Consider the following 18,457-nt stretch of genomic DNA (forward strand, 5'->3'; position numbering starts at 1 on the left):
GATGTCATCCTGGCTCCTGCGAGCCCTAATTCATAAAGTCATACATGAGGCTCTCCAGCCCATTGTAGGTTTGTCCCAGGCGTTATCCTGTTATTGGAAGTGTATGATTCACCTTCTGAGCAGACAGAAGCTGCACACAAAAGGGGAAGATTTGCTTTCTCCGCTGTGAAAGGCTGCCGCAAGCAGGGGTCCTATTAAGACAGCTGGAAAGTTGCTTCAGCTTGTTACGCTTGTAAGTTTTATTGGTGACTGGTTTTTGATTACACATTTGAATGCTGTGTGTTCCAGGTTGCCGAGTTTTAATTAAAAGGCAATAGTCTCGATGTTAGCTCGCTTTGTTGTCTGCATTATTCAGGCCATAATGCATGCAAGTTTGGGCTGGGTTTGTCCACTGTGCATCATTTATTTGGGATAGATAAGGTTGCACCTTCTAGCACCTGCCCGTCACGCTTTTGGAATTGGTTTATTGTGCTTAATTTCTTCCAAGAAGTCCAATGATCAAATGAATGTGGGGGGAGGGGGGTGTTATCCCTCTGTCCTGTAGCATTTTTTCTCCAATCTAGTTACTTTTCTGGCCATTGGAACAGGAATATTGAGTGCCAGGAGCTTCCCATAGTGCCACAGCCTGTCTGTGGTGGAGGGTTTTGATCTGGGGCTTTGCTCCTGTACTCAGCAGCTCCCAGTCAGGAAGCTCAAGAGGTGTTATCCTGAATTTCCAGCCCTGAATGTATCCCGTCCTTGTTGCTCCCATTCAGAACCACTGGGCAGTTCTGGTCTGGCTCCCTGCCCGTTCCAGCCTGGTCAGTGTGGATGTGGGGCTGGGGGGTCGTGGTCGGGGATGCCGTGGGACAGCCTTGAGCTCTGCACACACCTTTCCTTAACGAGGCATCGCAGCTACGAGGAGAGAGCTCTCTACCTCGAGGCCATCATCCAGAACCATAAGGAAGTGATGACGTTTGAGGATTTCGCCGCTCAGGTCTTCTCTCCCTCTCCCAGCTACTCCCTCGGTGGAACTGGTGAGTTCTGTGCATTATTCTTCTTCTCTGTAGCCCAAAGAAGCACTTGAGCAGCAGATGTACACCTGTTTTTTGTAGATAAATGCTTGCAAATTTAAGACGACTATTCTTCCCCTGAATCAACTAATGAATATCAAAAGGAATGATGACATTCATTTTAATTTGTTTTGCATCAGAGCTATTCACACTGCTCCTTTCTTCAGCTATCCTGTTAACCTCCAACTCCAGCAAGGTTAATGAACTTTCTCGCAGTGATGGGCTGGGGCTCATTCAGGACTCCGGGTTCTTGCTGAGCTGGGAATATGTTGTTCAAAAGTGAGGCCTGAATTGGGGCTCACTTATCAGAAATAGTTCCTCGCAGGGGAAGCTGCTGTTAATGCTAAATGGGGATTATGCTGCTGAGCTACCAGGGTCAGGGATTAATGCACAAGAAGCGCAGGATTGGTGCTGTTGGGGAATCGCGGCGGCGTGCGCGATGCAGGCACGGAGTGCGCTGCCCTGCAGCACCTGGCCTGGAGCCTCTGCAGCAGGGTTTGTGATGGGGTGTGGGTGTGAGGGGCTGTGTGGTGTCTGTGTGTGTGTGTGTGTGCATGCTCATCGGTGCTCATCACTCATCTGCCTGCTGAGAGGTGACAGCAGCGTGCCCAATTTGGGGAATTTACTCCTCGTGTGCCTTGTGGAGGGTTAGGTTAGTGTGCAGTCACTGTCGCTGTCCGGCTGGTTTGATTAAGTTTAAGTGAACCTCTCCTGAAAGAGAGCTTTGGCTCTGAAATGCACATTTCTAGTGCTTTCAAAATGTGTTTTTTTCCAGCATCCAGAATGTATCTGGTCACCATGTGCTGGACTCTCTAACAAAGATTCCTTAATCTGTCGTTGACACTGCTAGGGTGACACTGGCACTTTCTCCTCATTCCCTGCTTCTCTTTTGGATTGCTGAATAGATTATTTCCAACCTGTATAAACGTTGCAGGACATCTGCTCTATTTCTCTTTAGCCTGACTTGTTAGCAGATATCTTCCATCTAAACTGAAACACTGAAGGAAGAAATTAAATTTGCTCACATAAATCACTTAGGAATAAAACCAGCCGTGCAGCATTGTCTGGCATTCCTGGCTCCAATCCTTGGAGCTTTGTGAGGAGATAAGAGGCCTGTGCTGGCCGGGCAGTGGTGGCCAGGAGCAGCAGGCAGAAGGCTTTGGAGATAAGCACTGGCAGGAGGGGGGAGGAAGCCGGGGCCATTTACATAATCGCACCTCCTCGTCCTGGAGAGGCGTCAGGGAACATGGGATGGATCTATTGATCTCTGCTGAACTGGAATACTAAACAACGCTAGGAAAGCTTATAACTTAAAGCTTTGATTAATGTTTCCTACATTAAAAAGTAGAACAGCTGTGCATTAAATTCTTTTATACACCCTGCCAAAAGTCTGAGACAAAAAAATCGCCCATTTCAATAGGAGCGCGGCGCGCGTGCCCAGGGCTGGTTGTTAGCACTTGAATCGTTTATCTGTCCACGTATCAGCAAATAGAAATGTAGATATAGTGATTTGTTTTTGCTCTGTGCATAGCTGTGATTCATTTTCATGTTGTTCTTAGCACATGGTGTTGTGTCACATGTGGTTTGACAGGGTAGACCCCTCCCCAGCCCCACTTTCTGAGGGATAAGCTGTGTGTGCCAAACACATTTAAACTGTTTCCCAGTAGCTCAGGATTTCAGAACACTGTTAAATCAGGAGTACCCTGATATGATTTCATTATTTTAATTGCTTTTAAGTGCAAAGCCTCCCCCAGTCAGGTCCCAATTTTCAGACTTCTGAACCTCAGAATTAATTTCCCGCTCATGAACTGGAGGTTGGCCATCACTTCTGGTGTCAGAATCTCCGCTTCAGAGAGTCTCCTCACATTACCTGCTGATTCTCCTGCATATTTAGCCAGTGATGAGCAGGGGCAGTGTCAGCTGTGGCCATGGGGATGTGTTTTCCATCAGATGCCCCTCAGCAGTCAGCAGGGAGGCTGGATGCAGTCCCGGCAGCTCCGCTGTTCCCCAGCCAGGCCTGCTCCAGGCATAGATCCACCTGTCCTGCACCTGCAGGAATCACCTGTCTGCCACTTTGGAATACAGGAGCATTTTTCTGTTCTGAAACAGAAAAAAGGAGTCAGGGAGCAGTTAATAAAAAGAAGCACTTTTCCCTGAAGGAGTGGTCAGGCACTGGCACAGGCTGCCCAGGGAGGCACTGGGTTCCCAGTATCTGGAAGTGTTCAGGAGATGTCAGGAGATGATCTTGGCATGATGATGGTGGTGCTGGGTTGACCACTGGACTTGTTGATCTCTTCCAGCCTTGGTCATTCTGTGGGATGCATGGAGCTGGCACAGGTGGCAGTACAAGCCAGCTGCTACCGCTGACTCTGCTGAGCATAAACTGCTCAGGTAAATTTAAGATTAATTCTCATCTGACCTGATTCTTGTAATGCCCCTCAGTGCTGCAAATGCATGTGTGCAGCAGAGAGGGTCAGGGAGCAAGGGTGCTGCTTATCCCAGGGCAGTGTTTTCAGGAGTTACCCCAGCACAGGGAGAAATCAAACACAGCTCTCAGTGACATACTGGGGTCTCGCTGACTATGAGATAATTCTTGGAACTGGATGTTTTTGTGTTTTCTGATGCTGCCCCTGGGGATGCATCCCCAGACTCATGTGAGATGTGGTTCTCCTGCCCTGGCTTAGTCTCCCTGTCCCCAGTCTTGCAGGTGCTGCATTTTCTGCTGGAAAATTGTCCAGTTGATGTCCTTTGCTGTTTTGAGGAGCAGAGCCTTAAACTCCCTGTATGGATTACAGATAGCCCTGATACCTTGAGCGTTGGAAGTGCCCCCTCATAGGCAGAATGGCCATCCCCAAACTCATGGAGGGGATGTGCAGATTAGGAACAAAAGCTGGGAATACAGCCCTTTGTTGTTAAACTGGTGCATTACATGCTGTATTTTAATTAGGCAGGGTTTGAGAGGCAGCCCAGGAAATCCTCCATAATCCAACACTATTGAATTATTCTCATTCTTTCCCTCTGCAGATTTCTCTCCTTTTAGTGGACAGGCTTTAAGCTGCTGCTCTTGCTCTCTCAGCCAAAACCAGAAATAATTATTCAACAAAATACTTATGTGCTCTTTAAAAAAATTGGTGAAGCTGAAGTGGGCAGAGCAGCACCTCGACTTCATCTGCCTCAGTGGCTCCTTGGGGCTTTGGTGTGCTTTAGCGCAAGATCAGCAGCCAGAAGCAGGGTGTGAACCTTTGGAAGTGTATTCCAGGAGAACTCTGCAGTCACCGAGGATCCTGTGCGAGGGGTTTGTGTGGCCAGGGCCGGTCCCTGCGTTCCAGGGAACCCCCTAGCGGAGCGCTGCCGGCGCCTCAGGGGTTAATGGGAACGGGCACACTTGACTGCTGAGAGGACTGATCTAATCACTGCCATATCCAAGTGCATCTGTTCACCATGAGGTCATTCTTGTGCATGCTAATGACTTGGAAAATAAAGCACAATGCTCAGCGTTATCAGGGAGGATATAGTGTAAATCTTGGCTTTTTTAGTTGCTAATGGCTAGTGCGGAATGGGCAGAGAAAGCATCTTGGATTCTCCAGCTTAATGTTTTTAAAGAATCCTTTTCAGTAGATCATCAGAAGAGCTGTGCTGGAAAACTTGGACATGTGGTATCTGTTGATAAATGGATTCTTAAATGAATATTATGGCATTGCCCAAGCGCAACACTTGAGTCGAGGAACTATTGAGGTTTTCAGCATTCCCTGGTTTTAAAGCCCTGGGAGCTGTGCCTGCTGATTTACATAAAACCGAGATTTTGCAGCCTTTTTGTTGCAAAGGTGACACATGCTTTCCTTTTGTCTCTGGACTTTTGCATGCATAAAGTTCTTGTAGAAAATATTTGAATGTACAGCAAACAAGATCTGGCTTATTTTAAACCACTTTTTGTTCAGTGCTGAGCATTATCTTTCCTACTTTAAAGCAAAAGGATTATTTGAATTGGACATGCAGATTTAAAATAGATTTTTGACAGAAACAAAACCAAACTCAGAGAGTAATTCTTGTTTTAAACAGAACTGATGCTTTTAGTAACAGTAATTGAGCTAAGGATTCATTTTGCTTTAATTTGGTTTTTCTGGGGTTTTTATACTACTTTGGGGTTTTTGTTATTTTGTCTTTTTCCTTGAAGCGCTGTAGGTGTTTTGTCAGATCTGTGTCCATGTCCTGTGTGTGTGTATATATATATATATATATATATATATGCATACACACATATATATAGATATGTGGGATTTTTGCCTATTTTCCTGGGAATTTTAAAAACAGACCCATCTGAAACTGAGTAGCTGTGCCATGGTATTGGAGCATGTGCAGTGTGCCAGGGGTTGGGTTTAATCTGTGTGTCAGCATTGCCTGAAACAGAACAATTTGTTCCTTATAGATGGGATTTAGGAAATTCCAGACTGTCCTGGTTCCTGGCAGAACAGGGAATTGCTGCTAGCATGGAGCATGGCTGAGGTGGGACACTGCAGTGTTGGTGCTGCCATGGTGGTGCAGGTTGTCCAGGCAGTGAACAAAGAGGAAAAGCTGAGGGAAGTGGAGCAGAGGAGCCAGGACAGTTACCACAGGAGGCAGGACTCAAGGGCTTTCTCTTCTTCCTCCTTTCCTGTGAGGACTATTCAGGATGAGGCACAGAGACCTCTCCATCTGTTCACTCCAGGTAGTTCCTCATCCTCAGCAGCCTGGAGCCTGCCACAGCCGGGCTGCCCTTGGGAAGTTCCTGCAGTGCACCAGCAGAGGTGGGAGCTGCTCCTTGCCTGTGTGCTCTTGCTCATCAGTGCTCTGCCCATCATTTTCCTGCCTTAGTGTCCCCGTGAGGGTCAGGCATGTTCTGGCATTAAGCAGGGCAGGGTCACAGGTGCCACAAAGTGTTGGGGCAGCAGCTCTGTCCCCCTCCAGCTCCCAGGCTGATTGCTGCAGGGTATGCCCAGGAGCCCAGATCCTGCAGAGCCCCAAGGAAGTGGCTGCCTGCCCGGTGTGCTGGGGCTGTCCCTTGTGCCCCCACTGAGGGTGGACAGTCTGAACTCGTCCCCTGAGGCTGGGCAGGTGCTGGGACTGCTTCCCCCTCCAGCCTGATGCTCCCCTCGGGATCTCCAACGGTGCAGGGGGGTGTGAGAGCCACATCAGGGTTCTCAGCCTGGCCCCCTGCCTTTCCCATGTAATTAATTGGCTCACAGGGTGCTCCCCCAGCTAGGCTCTCCAGGAGAGGAGGTGCTGAGGGAGGGTTTATCCCGGCAATCAGGGCTGGGATGGGCAGAAATATGAGCTTGATGGGCCGTCTCTTCTGCCCAGTGACAGCTCCAGCTGCTCGAGCTGTCAGCTCGCAGAAGGCTCCAGGCAATGTGGCCCCTTTGCATTTTCCCTCTGCACTGAGGGGCTGGCAGAGACCTGCAGCAGAGGCAGAGCAGAAATGGGGCAGAGCTGTCCTGCAGGGCTTGGGCTGCCTCGCCTGTGACACCCACATAACCCCCAGCACTTGGGGTCCCCCTGCCTGAGGCTGAGCCTTGCAAAACTAATCAGCAGCTGCTCCAACTTGAGAGTAATTAAACTTCAATGTGTACATTTCAGGCTTATTTCCGAGGTGCTCAAACCCTGGAGGCCCACAGAGGTGCCAGGCACTCCCACCTGAGCTGGGAGCTGTGGGTGCTGTTTTAAGGCCCATTCTGCCCCAGTTATTAACTTGTAGTGTCAGATTCTCTTTACTGTATCACTTACAGCTTTCCAGGGCACTGGAGGAAGTGTGTGGCTTTAACCCAGTTTCAGTTATCCATGGGTTTTTCTACACAGGCTCAGGATGCTGCTTACAGTGTGCTTGAAGCCTGTCTTTGGCAGTTGGAAGCAGGAATACTGTGCAGAGTTATGACAACGATTCTCTGGAATTTTATTACCTTTGCATTTACTAGGAAGGAAAACAAAGATTTCCACAGACCTGTCCTGGCAGAAAGGCTAATAGGGGATTGGAACAGTTCACAGCCCATGTGAAAACTTCATGGTTCTTCTCAAGTACCAGTCTTCAGCATCCTTACAGGTTATGTTCTTACCCACCCTTGCTTTCAGGGGTGTTCAGCTGCTTCATGAGCAGTGGCTAAAATGCCATTCCTAGAGCACATGCCCTGGGGAAGGAACCAGGTTTATTCTGTAAACTGGATTTAAGATGCAATACACCATCTCTCTCTGGCTTCCTGCAAGGTAACCTTGCATTTAAAGTGCCATCATCTATATTTTAATTCTGTTTTTAATCCCTCCTGCAATAAATGTATTTTAAAAGCTTAATGCTCTCTAAGCAGCCTCACCTGTGAGAGGCCCTCCACTCTGTGTGTGTGTGTGTGTTAGTGCAGGTGTGTGACTGCTCATGGACAGGTTTTATGCATTCAAGGACTTCTCTTCTGGCACCAGGATGGCTACACTGCTCACTTCCTGGAGTTTTAACCTGGCTATAGTGTCACAGATATCTAGGTCTCCATGAAGCCTCAAATTTTAGTCAGTTTTAAATGGTGTGACCAGCAACAGTGCTGGACATGGAGCTGAGGCATGAAGGAGCTGCACGCCACCATCACACAGCAGCAGGTTTGACAGAAGATGAAGCACATTGAATATTCATTCCAATTTTTGCCAACATTCCCTCCTTGGTTATTTCAGTCCTCAGACCCCAGGAGAAAGTGCATGGGGGTGTGTGTTTCTGCAGGTCCCTGAGGGGAGCTCCCCTTCCTGCCTTTAATGGGGTGTGCTGTGTCAGGTTGATGCAACCACAGCAGTCACAGGGTGCTGGTCCTGCACTGACATGGTTTTGTTTTCCCCCTTTGGTCCTGCACTGACATGGTTTTGTTCCCCCATTCTGGTCCTGCACTGATGTGGTTTTGTTCTCTCCCTTTAGATTAGCGTGTTAATGCTCTCGGTACAGTAACAGCCACAGGTAAGAGCGATGCTTCCCGCAGGCCCCTCTGCTGTGGTTCATCAGGAACAGCTCTCCTTGCCCTCCTCCTCCCTTGCTGCCTCTGCTCCATGCTCAGCTCTATCTCCTGTGCTCCATGCTCAGCTCACACCTCCTCTGCCCAGCCTCCCATGCTCTGTGTTCATCCTGTACCTCCCAAACTCCACGTGCAGTTCTGCCTCCTCTGCTCTGCACGCGGTTCTGCCTCCAGGGTGCAGTTCTGCCGCCTACAAACACCACAGTAAAGCCTCCTGTACATTAATGCCCACAATATGTGTACAGTAATGCCATCCCATGATCTGTGAACAGTACAAACTCTCTATGTGCCAGGTAATGCCTCCCATGATCCACACACGGTAATACGTCCCACGATATGTGCCTGGTAATTATTTTTTACTTCTAAGCTGCTTCAGCTTGTCCATTTGGAGAAAACTATTATTTTGACCATCTGCCATCCTGCCTCACTGCAGGAATGTCAAGCACAACACCTCCCTCGAAGCCCTTCCCTCCCCCACGCTTTTCTCCCCAGCCAATAGCACCACAGGTTTTGTTTTAATCCAAAGTTGACAGCTCTCCATTTTTCACAGAAAATGCCTTTACAGGCTAAGTCACACTTTCCACCTTTTTAAAATGTGCTATTTCCCCTCAGACAGTTTTCTCAAAGAACCAATCTGGTAAGTAAGGGCTGTCTTTGAGATGCAAACGCAGGGCTGCAGGCAGGCTGAGGGGGTTCACACTTTGGGCTGTGCTGCTGCTGTTCCACTCCTGCTTTCAGTCACTCAAGCACCCAGAGCTGCTCAAGCACAAGCACAGGTTACATCTCACCTTGGAAGTGCAGCCCAGAGCCAGGGTGAGTCTTTGTCCTCAGGCAGCAGCTGAGGGCTCATCCTGCTGCCACACTGACCTGTGGCCATGTCCCCACCTGTCCTGCAAGCACAGTGCCCTGCTCACCTGTACCCGAGGGCCAGCTCAGCCAAGACCCAAATGCTGCATTTTGGGGCATTTTGTGCACGTTTGAGATTTACCTGGATTAGGAAAGTGAAGGGAGGATGAAGAGCTGGGCCTGGCCAGGCACAGCTGAGAATGGAGTCAGTTGCTGCACTGGAAGTGGGTCTGTGCTTCAAAACACAACCATCCCTCAAGGAAGTTCAGAAGGGATGCCAAAGGTGCCAGCCTTCAGAGAGGGTTCAGAACATTCCTGTGCTCTCCCTGCCTGGTTCTAAGGCTGTTCCTCCCTCCTACCTGTAATAAAAAACTTGTGTTTACACTTCGGGAGAGAATTGCAACGTGGTTTAAAAAATAGTGTTTCCTTAGGGAGCCGATGAAACACTTCCCTGGGAAATGCCTTGGGACAGGTCAAGCCCTCAGGAGCAGGGCAGGGCGTGTCCTTCACAGAAGCTACACCTGGATTTGGTCATTAGTGCCTAATTTAATGACCATGTGCTCACCTGTTCCCCCTCAGCTAGCCTGGGCAAGCCTGGCCTCCAGGGAATAACCAACAGGTGACTCCACTCAACAACAAAGCATAACCCCCCATACCCACAGCCCCCCAAGACCCTTCCCCAGTGGTGGCCATGAGCACCAGTAACAAGGGTACCTGTTATGTAGTGGAAGAAATTGTGATTCTCTAGAATTTTTCCAGAGGTTAAGGCACCTTCCAGGGAGAATTCTGTGCCAGCCCTCATGCTGGGAATGCTTGTTTCCAGCTCTCTGTAACAGGCCAAACACACAAGAACAGTTTAATGACACACAGCAATAAACAGATTTGTATCACCCACACAGAACTACTTTATGTTGGAGCTTCAAGTGTGGAGGATAGGAGCTTCCCACCTCCCTCCCATGGGGCTGTGGGGCCCTGAGAGCCACTGGGGGCTGTGCAGACCAAAAGGGGGTGATGCTGGGGGGCTCAGTGCTCACCTGGACACCCATGGCCTCTCAGGGCTCTTCACTTCTGGGAGCTGGCAAAGAGAAATCCCTGCTTTCTCTGGGAAGCATAGTGTGGCAGTTCTTCAGCTGCCTACAGCAAATTCCTCCTCTGGAGGTCAAGTTCACCTGAGTGATCCCAGGGGAGGGGCTGAGCTGTGCCACACAGTTATTCTGAGGACGCAGCTGGTTTTCCTGACTGGGTTTTCCTTGCCTGCTCTGTTTTCCAGGCTGCCTCGCCACAAGTGCAAGCGCCGACCTCGCTGACACCGCTGGCGTCGAGCTGGTGGAGCTGCCCCTGCTGCCACGTGCCTCCAGGAGCAGGGAGGGTCTCTGGGAAGCTCTGCCAGCACCCTCAGCAAGGTGTCCACCTGAGACCCTGGACAACAGAGCTGTGGCTGGAGCAGCCCACAGCACCTGAGCACAGATCAGAATGGGCAGTCTGGGTGAATATGTCTTGAAGGGGCTGGGTGAGGGGTTTGCTCTGTGAAATGGCCCTTCCCCAGTCTGGTCAGACATGGCTGGGGACAGGATGTCACCTGTGTCACCACCACCACTGCACTGGCACCAGGTGAGCAAGGGCCCCAAGCCCCTGGGTGCAGGTGCTGCAGCCAGAGGTGAACCAGCACTGAAAGTAGTTATTTAATGTACCCTTAGAGCATGGCTTTAGTCATTCCAGGCAGCACTTACCTGTGCATTAGGGAATTTCTTCTAAAGAGAGGCTTTCCTGTGACTGGCCAGGTAGCAGATGTTCCCTGCTGGAGCACAGGTGGATGAGGAAGAGCTCTCCAGTTGGTGCTGTCCCACTGTGGGAGTGCCGTGGCCTTTCTGTGCTGTGTGCAATGGCTGTGCACTGGAGCTGCTCCCTAGAGAAACAAAAATAAGCAAATCCCTTTTAGAAGAACAAAAGCCACACTCCTGCCATGACCCCTTCCCAGCACAGAGTGAACAAGTGGGTAACCTCCTCACCTTGTCCCAGCAGGCTGTGACCTGTCTCCAGCCAGAGTACAACACAGCTGAAGGCTTCTGAGGACTCTGTGTGCCTTCCTGGCACCTGCTGTAGTGAGCAGAGCTCCTGTTGGCAGTAGCTGATCTGTTTTGGTTTACACATTTCGTAGGCTGATGGGGTGAAAATTGTTATAGTTAAATCCCAGGTATTTTAAAGCAGCAGAAATCTGAGATGCAGCAGCCACAGAGCCCTGTCCTGCTGCTGCTTGGTTGCTCCTGGGCACACACACACCCCCCCACACCTCCCAGCAGAATGGGAGCTGCTTTGAGCAAAGGGATTGCATTTTTGGGAAATGTGCCGTTGGGCCCCCATCTGTTTTTGCACTTACACTTGGTGTTACAGCCATCTGTCTGTCTGACCATCTGAGTGCCAGCACCTGGCCAGAGGCCACCCTGTGCCCGTGGGGCACATTCCAGCCATGGCCAGTGATGCCAGTGTGCTCTGTGCCCAAGGGGCAGCAGCTCAGCCTCAGTGCCCAACAGGAACTCACCTGGTGCAGCTGCAGGAAGGAGCCTCTGCCACTGAGGCTCACTGGTTTGATTTTCTGCCTCAACCCACAGTTGGGTTTTGCTTTCTGTTGATTTTCTGTCAGTGAAGGAACCTAGAAAATAAAACATGTATTTTAATTTATTTTACATTCAGGGCCGGACAGGCAAGGCTGTCTGGCACTTAGTTAACTAATAGCTGGTCTGAAACAATTTCAAAGGCATCCTTCTGAGTAAGGAGCCCTTTCTCCTTAGAGCAATATGTACCTCTAATTCAGGGAAGAATTAAGACATCAATGAAAATCATGTTTTCCTGATGTCAAAAAACTGTTAATTTGTACAAACCCCGCTGTGGTTTTGCACCCTGAACTGGATGACAAAGCCACTCTGTTCCCCCTCACAAAGTGAATAAATCTTTGCTCACAATAAAATTTTTCCCCAGAGCAATAAAAGGCAGTACCTGTGTGGTGTGTGGCAGCGGTGGGAGGTGCTGAGGCTGGAACTCGATGGCACTGGTGGTGCTGCAGGTGCCATGGGTGTGCAGGCTGGCTCACAGGGACAGGGACAGTCCCTGCTGGACGTGGTTCTGTCCCTCGCTGCAGGAACAGCTGCCAGGTGTGCAGCAGGCAGTGGTGCTCCCAGACCAGAGTGCTCTTGAGGAGTTCACACCACGCTGTGACTGGCACAGGGGCACCCACGCTTGTGCCCTGCAGGTCCCACATGGCAGCAGTGCCCTCTGCCACCCTGCAGGGTGGCACCTCCTGCCAGCCCAGCCCTGCCCATGGTGCCAAGCACAGAGACACTTTTGGGGCCCCCAGAGCCACTGTCCATAACCTGCTTCCCTGCAATGTCTCATGACCCAACCACCCACGTTAAAAACAAGACGTTTTTAGTGGTGCACTCTACAGTGACATTCCTTAAGCAAATGCAGGGGGCTGCACTCAGCCATAACAATGTCTGAAAAGACAAAGGAAAGTTCCCTTCTTTTGCTGAAGAGCCACAGCAAAGTCCTCTCCTGAATTGCTTTCAGGTGCTCAAAGCAGAAATGGAGAGTGAATCCAGCTAGCTCCAGATAAAGCTCCCTTTGCAGAATTAACTGCACACACTGACAAGCTGCTGGGAACCCAGCTCCCACCCACCTGTCCCAAGGAGGATCCCAGGCCCAGCACCACCACCCTTGGAGTGGAGAGCAGGCTGGGGCTGCTGCTCTGTGCACTCGGGGGCTGTGCTGGCACCCTGGCAGCAGCCAGGCCAGGGCAGGCTCTGGCTGCAGGGCATGTGGCTCTGCACAGCCTGGCACGGCACCCAGGGGGCTGGGGACACAGGCAGGACACTGCCACAAGCAAGGGGCTGCAGCAGCACTGGCAGACCAGCCCAGCATAGGGCAGGAACTTGGGCCCAAGGCACCCCCAGCTCTACACCGATGGCAGCAGCTGCTAAACGGCATTAAAATAATCTACTAAATTAAATAATATATATATCATATACATAAATATATATATATAAACAAGCTTAAAGGCTAGTTTATACTTACCATGGAGTTCCAGAATGGATGGCGTTGGAAAGGAACTTAAGTTCATCTCATTCCACCCTTACAATGGGCAGGGACACTTCCCACTGTCCCACTGTCAAGCCCTGTCCAACCTGCCTTGGAACACATCCAGGGATGGGGCAGCCACAGCTTCTCTGGGCACCCTGTGCCAGGGCCTCCCCACCCTCACAGCCAAGAATTTCCTCTCAATATCCCTTTAGTTATACTTTCAGCTTTAGAAGGATGCCTAACATTTTTTACAAACATTTGTATAGGTATTATCTTATTCCTACACCCATTAATATGCTCTCTTTAACTACAGAATATATATTAGGGATCTCATCCTATGTTCTATATTGTATGCTGCAGTATTTCAAAATATATATCTAATGTTAGATGTTATTCATGTCTATATGTTTCTATTAGCTAGAATATATATTATAGGCATTAAATACACACAGATACAATATTATTACATTAAGGAAAATATATGCAATCTGTGATCTATAATCTAGGTGTAATACAAGATATATATATATATATAATGTGATATGCATTATATATTATAAAATGTATTATAATATATGCACTAGATGCATATATTATATAAAATAGATGATGATGATGATGATGATAATAATAATAATACCTATTAATATATTCTATAAATATTGAATATAAAGGTAATAAATAATTTTTTAAAAAAATTGGTTATAAGTTACATAAATACAAAATATTACCTTTACATTATACATGTATATCTACATATGCACACATCCCTGGGATATATTTCAGCTATATGTACATATCATGACAAAAACTATAACATTACTTTGCTAACTGTAATACTGTGTGCAAATACATGCAGTATACTTTTCTTTAAAATGTATATAAGAAAATCATATAAATCATATCAGCAATGTATGGATTCTATATAACATGATATGATGTGCATCATGGAGTATTCAGTGCACTACAAAGATACAATAATATTATTTCAGACCATGATTTATGTGTATGAATAGTTGATATGCCAGGTGTGCACACCTCCACTCTGTCCTGCACAGCACACAAATCCTGGCTGCAGAGCTGACAAAACCTCCTGTCAGACAAGATTGTTTAACTACATCAACATTGGTACTGTATCAGTAATTTTGTATGATGCATAGATGATATTATGTACTGTAGATAATATATTTAATATGCATTGTCTAAGTGGCAATATATAACAGACATATATTAGTATCCATTGTATAATATAATATGCTTTGATATAATACATGTAATAGATTATTACATTTATATATAGTGTAATATATTATTACATGTAATATATTATTGCATTACCTACAAATTACCTATTATTATTACCTGTGTTACTTCCTACATATTCTGAAGTTTACTTATATAAATCATTTATATTGAATATACTGCTATAAAAAGAATATATTTTTTACATTTATTTTATCACAGAATCCTAGAATAGTTTGGGTTGGAAGGACACAATAAAGCTCATCTCATTCCACCCTTTCCATGGGCAGGGACACCTTCCACTATCCCAGGTTCTCCAAGCCCCATCCAACCTGGCCTTGGACACTTCCAAGGATCCAGGGGCAAATGCAAAATATAATTCATTCTATGTAATAAATTCTGATTTTCTTCTGTGTGTGTGTAACCAAACCAAAACCTCCCAGCTCAGACACCCTCAACTGTATATCATTTTCCTCACATTTGTCATTGGACTGATAATTCACTATAGGTAATTGAACTGGTAATAACACTATAAGTAATTTCCCTCTAAAAAACTCTAAAAATGAGCCAACAAAAACACCATGGTCCCATACCCTGAGAAAGCAGAATCTGTTTTAACCTGCAGCTGAACCTGCAGCTGGTTAAATCCTCCCTGTCACTCACCTTCCCCATTCCCTAAGGAAGGCTGAAAAGCCTCTGCAGAGCCGTACAGCACAAGAGCCAGGCAGGAACAGGCTGGGCTGTGCATGCCCTCGCCCTCAGAGCTGCGAGGGGGCTTTATTAGAGCTTAAAAACAGTGGATCTTTTTAAAGAGGAACAGGTGGTTTAGCTGGGCCTGGCTGCTGCAAATAATGTCCCAATTACCGTGTCCTAGGAGGGCTCCTGTGCCGGTGTGGGGCTCCTGCTGCTGCCACTGTGCCCATCTTTGTCCAGCTTCAGTCCCTGGCTGCCTGCTGAGGAGAAAACAGCATGGTCACATCAGCACTGGGGGCAGCCCAGCATGTGGATCCAATGGCACAGCTAAGAATCAAACCTGGCAGTGTCCAGTGTGGACAGCCCACACTTGGCATGTCCCATCTCCATGATTAATGTTGCCAGAGGCAGACCTTCGTTATGTGGACTATAAATGACATTTTATTTAAACCATTTATAGCCCCAATGAGGCTTCTTACCTGCACGGAAGGATCTGAGGTGTTTAATGCCATTTGCAAGGATGCACCTGCAAACCCAGATCCTTCACCAAGGGGAGATGCCCTGGGTGCTTCAGGGAGCTGCTGACCCACCCAGCCTAAAACCCTCACCACAGCCCAGCACTCCTGACCTGGGAGCAATGGGCAGGAGGTGTGTTGGCACCAGCACACCGCAGCACCCTGTAGCACCCTGCAGGTGTGGCACACCCCAGAGAAACACCTGTGACTCCATGAGCCATTTCCCAGCTCATCAACAGCAACACCTTTTTTTAAACAGGCTTGTGTTGCGCGAGGAAGAGTGAAATCCAAGGGAAAAGCCAATCAATGTTAGTCCTGTTCCCAGGCTTGCCCCAATCCCATGGATACCTCCCAGCTGCCCACCCCAGAAACAGACCAGGAGGTGCTGGGCAGGGCCTCCCAAAACCCTGAGCTGTCCCCAGCTGTGTTTCCCAGTGAGTGCATCCAGCAAGGCAGCTGACAGATGCCTTACTGCACTGATGGCTACGAGGGACAGTGGTGTTGGTACCAAAACCTGTAAAAACCTTCCCTGGGGACAAGCACCCTCCAGAGAGTCTTCCCCTGTGGACAGGAGCAAGAGCAGGGCAGGAGCAGCTTGCCCCAGGTCCCCAGCAGCTCTGAGCCCCTGGGGCAGGGATGGTGTCCATGCTGTATTTTCAGGAACCTGCAGGTTCCTCTATCCAATCTCCCTTTCCCTGTGCTCACAACACTCAGTCCCAGACCACACATTTGGCTCTCAGCATGCTCAGAGAGGAGGAAAGCTCCAGCAGAGCAGGCAAACCCCTCTGCCTGAATGCACAGACCATGAGCAACCTCTGCACCAGCTGCCTCCACTGCGTCATATTTGGGGCAGGATCAGTGTTTTCCATGGTGCCCAGACCTGTTCCTGCTGGATGCACTGAGAGCCATCAGCAGTTGATTTGTTAGCTGACGGCAGGAGGCTTTGTTTGCGCAGCGCTGCCCGGCCGTGCTGCCAGGTGGCCGGGACGTGGCACCCACCAGGCAACACCTGCATTCCCAGGGTCTGCACTGAGAGCACTCTGGGTTCAGACACACTGCTCGGCCCCTGGGACAGCCACCCAGCCACAGTGGCCTTGGAGCTTCACAGACAGCAGGAGAGAGGCCCAGTGCTGGGGGCCTGGGCAGCGGGACAGGGCAAGGCAGGAACTGCTGAGGGGCAAAGACAGATCCATCCCCAAAATACTGCTCAAAGGATACTGGTGGGAGTGGGAGGCTTTGTAACCTGTCATGGAGGTACAATGCCCTTCACTGCCAGGTGGCATGAGATGCAAAGCAGAATGCTGATGGCTCCCTGAAAAACCCTTCGGGTTGGGGCTCACCTTCACCAGGAACCTCTCCAGAAACTCCTCAGGCCATCGGGGCTCACCCTCACCAGGAACCTCTCCAGAAACCCCTTGGGCAGTCAGGGCTTGGTCTCACAAGGACCCAGCGGTGCAGATGAGGGGAGAAAGGCTGCAAGTACAAAGGGACAGCAGTTCTGCCCAGGTTGCTACTTCCCAGGGATGTCAAAAGCAAATTATGTCCCTTTTACAGGATGTTTGTGAACAGAGCCATTTCCAGCATACTCTGCTGTCACCTCTCCTTACTCCTCCCCAACACAGGAGTCTCCACTAATCACCCTTCCTGCTCAGCAGGAGATGCAACACGTCAGTGCCACAGGTTACCCACACAGTTCAAAAAAACCTGGGGAATTCTGGCCCTCAGAAATTTCAGCTGATTCTTATCAGGAGAGACATGGATTTATCTGACTATCAGGAAATGGACAGCGGTATGAAGCTGTCGTTTTGTGGCCTGCTGCTGCCACAGGCTTTGAGCACGGATTTCAGCAGGGACACTGCTGTGACAGTGTGGATGGAGCCATTAGGCTGCTCTGGAGGATGTGCTGGGCATGGTCTGGAAATGGTGTCCAGTGGCCTGAGAGGACAGCCATGTGTGCTGGCAAAGTCCCCTCAGGGAGCAGAGAGCCCGCTCCACGGACAGCTGCAGCACCGCCTGCACCAGCCCAGGGTCTGGGGCTTTCCAAGGCCAGGGAAGCCAGGAGAGGCAAAGCTGCACCTCTTGCCAGGCAGGCTTTGCTGCCTGCATCTCCCTGGCTGAGCTTTATTCCAGTGTATTGATTTACAGCTAAAACCACAGCATTGCCTAGGTCTGAAGTCAGCCCTGGTACTACCGAGTCGGTTTCCTAGGAATCAAGACAACAGGAGCATACCCATACATTGGTACTGTTCAACATGACTGAACAAAAAAATCCCAAAAACCAACCAAAAAATCCCCAAAACCCCAAACAAATATTTCTCTAGAAAGATAAAGCTTTGCTTTATCATAAAATACTCAGCCTGTTCCGGGAAACTTTCCTCCAGGAAGCTCCACCACCTGCCTTTCCCACAGTGAATCAGGGTTAGGAGTCTTTAGGGGAGAGAAGGTGGCAGGAACAGGCTGGAAACCTCTTCCAGGGAGCCAAAGCCTCAAAGCATTGCTACCCAAAGACACAGCAGCCCCTATGCCCACACCAAGCCCTCACAGCCCCCTGGCCCTCCACACACCAGTTTGGGAGCAGGGATTTGCTCCTGGGGCTGCCAAGCAGATTTGCATGCTGTGAAGTTGGCTCTGTACCTGCTCCTGCTAGCAAAGGGGGAGATCCTATAGGTGCAAACAACACCTGACTGTGAGAGGGGTTTCACAAACCCAGCATGCACCTTCCCGCTTACACAGATTTTACAACAATTCTGACCAAACCCGTCAGGATTCCCACATACAAACACAAGCCCTGGAGATCTGCATAGATATGTATATATCTACATACACAGTTATCAAAGGCTGCTGCAGGGCACAGAGGACCAGGCAGGAGCTGGCTCCAGCCCTGCCAAGAAGCAGAGAAATGCCTGGCCTTCCTTGCCCCAGCTCCACAGCTCATGGCCAAGGCAGGGTGATGCTGTCCTGCCAGCCCCACACCTCAGCGCTGAGCACACCCAGCAAACAGCACAGCCCTCCTAGGCAGGGA

At 49.2% G+C, this 18,457-nt stretch overlaps 2 protein-coding genes and 1 long non-coding RNA gene across 3 annotated transcripts in view; 1 reads left to right on the forward strand and 2 right to left on the reverse strand.

The window, feature by feature from the left end:
• Window positions 1–10,321, forward strand: part of RALGAPA2 (Ral GTPase activating protein catalytic subunit alpha 2) — a 93,135-nt gene extending 82,814 nt beyond the window's left edge. The window contains exons 39-41 of the mRNA XM_054290515.1: window positions 895–1,016; window positions 7,972–8,010; window positions 10,182–10,321. Of these exons, the coding sequence (XP_054146490.1) occupies window positions 895–1,016; window positions 7,972–7,976 (127 nt within the window). The 3' untranslated portion in view covers window positions 7,977–8,010; window positions 10,182–10,321. The remainder of the gene's footprint in view (window positions 1–894; window positions 1,017–7,971; window positions 8,011–10,181) is intronic.
• Window positions 9,100–11,481, reverse strand: LOC128946622 (uncharacterized). Its single transcript, XR_008483977.1, has 3 exons — window positions 10,642–11,481; window positions 9,626–9,738; window positions 9,100–9,270 (listed from the first exon to the last, which is right to left on the reverse strand). It is a non-coding gene; the product is annotated as an uncharacterized LOC128946622 (long non-coding RNA).
• A 3,393-nt stretch (window positions 11,482–14,874) lies between these two features.
• The window catches only part of CFAP61 (cilia and flagella associated protein 61), an 88,590-nt gene continuing 85,007 nt past the window's right edge, over window positions 14,875–18,457 (reverse strand). Inside the window, exon 27 of the mRNA XM_054290519.1 lies at window positions 14,875–15,180. Coding sequence (XP_054146494.1) covers window positions 15,098–15,180 — 83 coding nt within the window. The 3' untranslated portion in view covers window positions 14,875–15,097. The remainder of the gene's footprint in view (window positions 15,181–18,457) is intronic.

This window comes from Melozone crissalis, unplaced genomic scaffold (assembly GCF_028551555.1).
Source record: "Melozone crissalis strain CALT ecotype California unplaced genomic scaffold, PUWL_Pcris_2 ptg000081l_1, whole genome shotgun sequence".
In the NCBI taxonomy this organism is placed as follows: domain Eukaryota; kingdom Metazoa; phylum Chordata; class Aves; order Passeriformes; family Passerellidae; genus Melozone; species Melozone crissalis.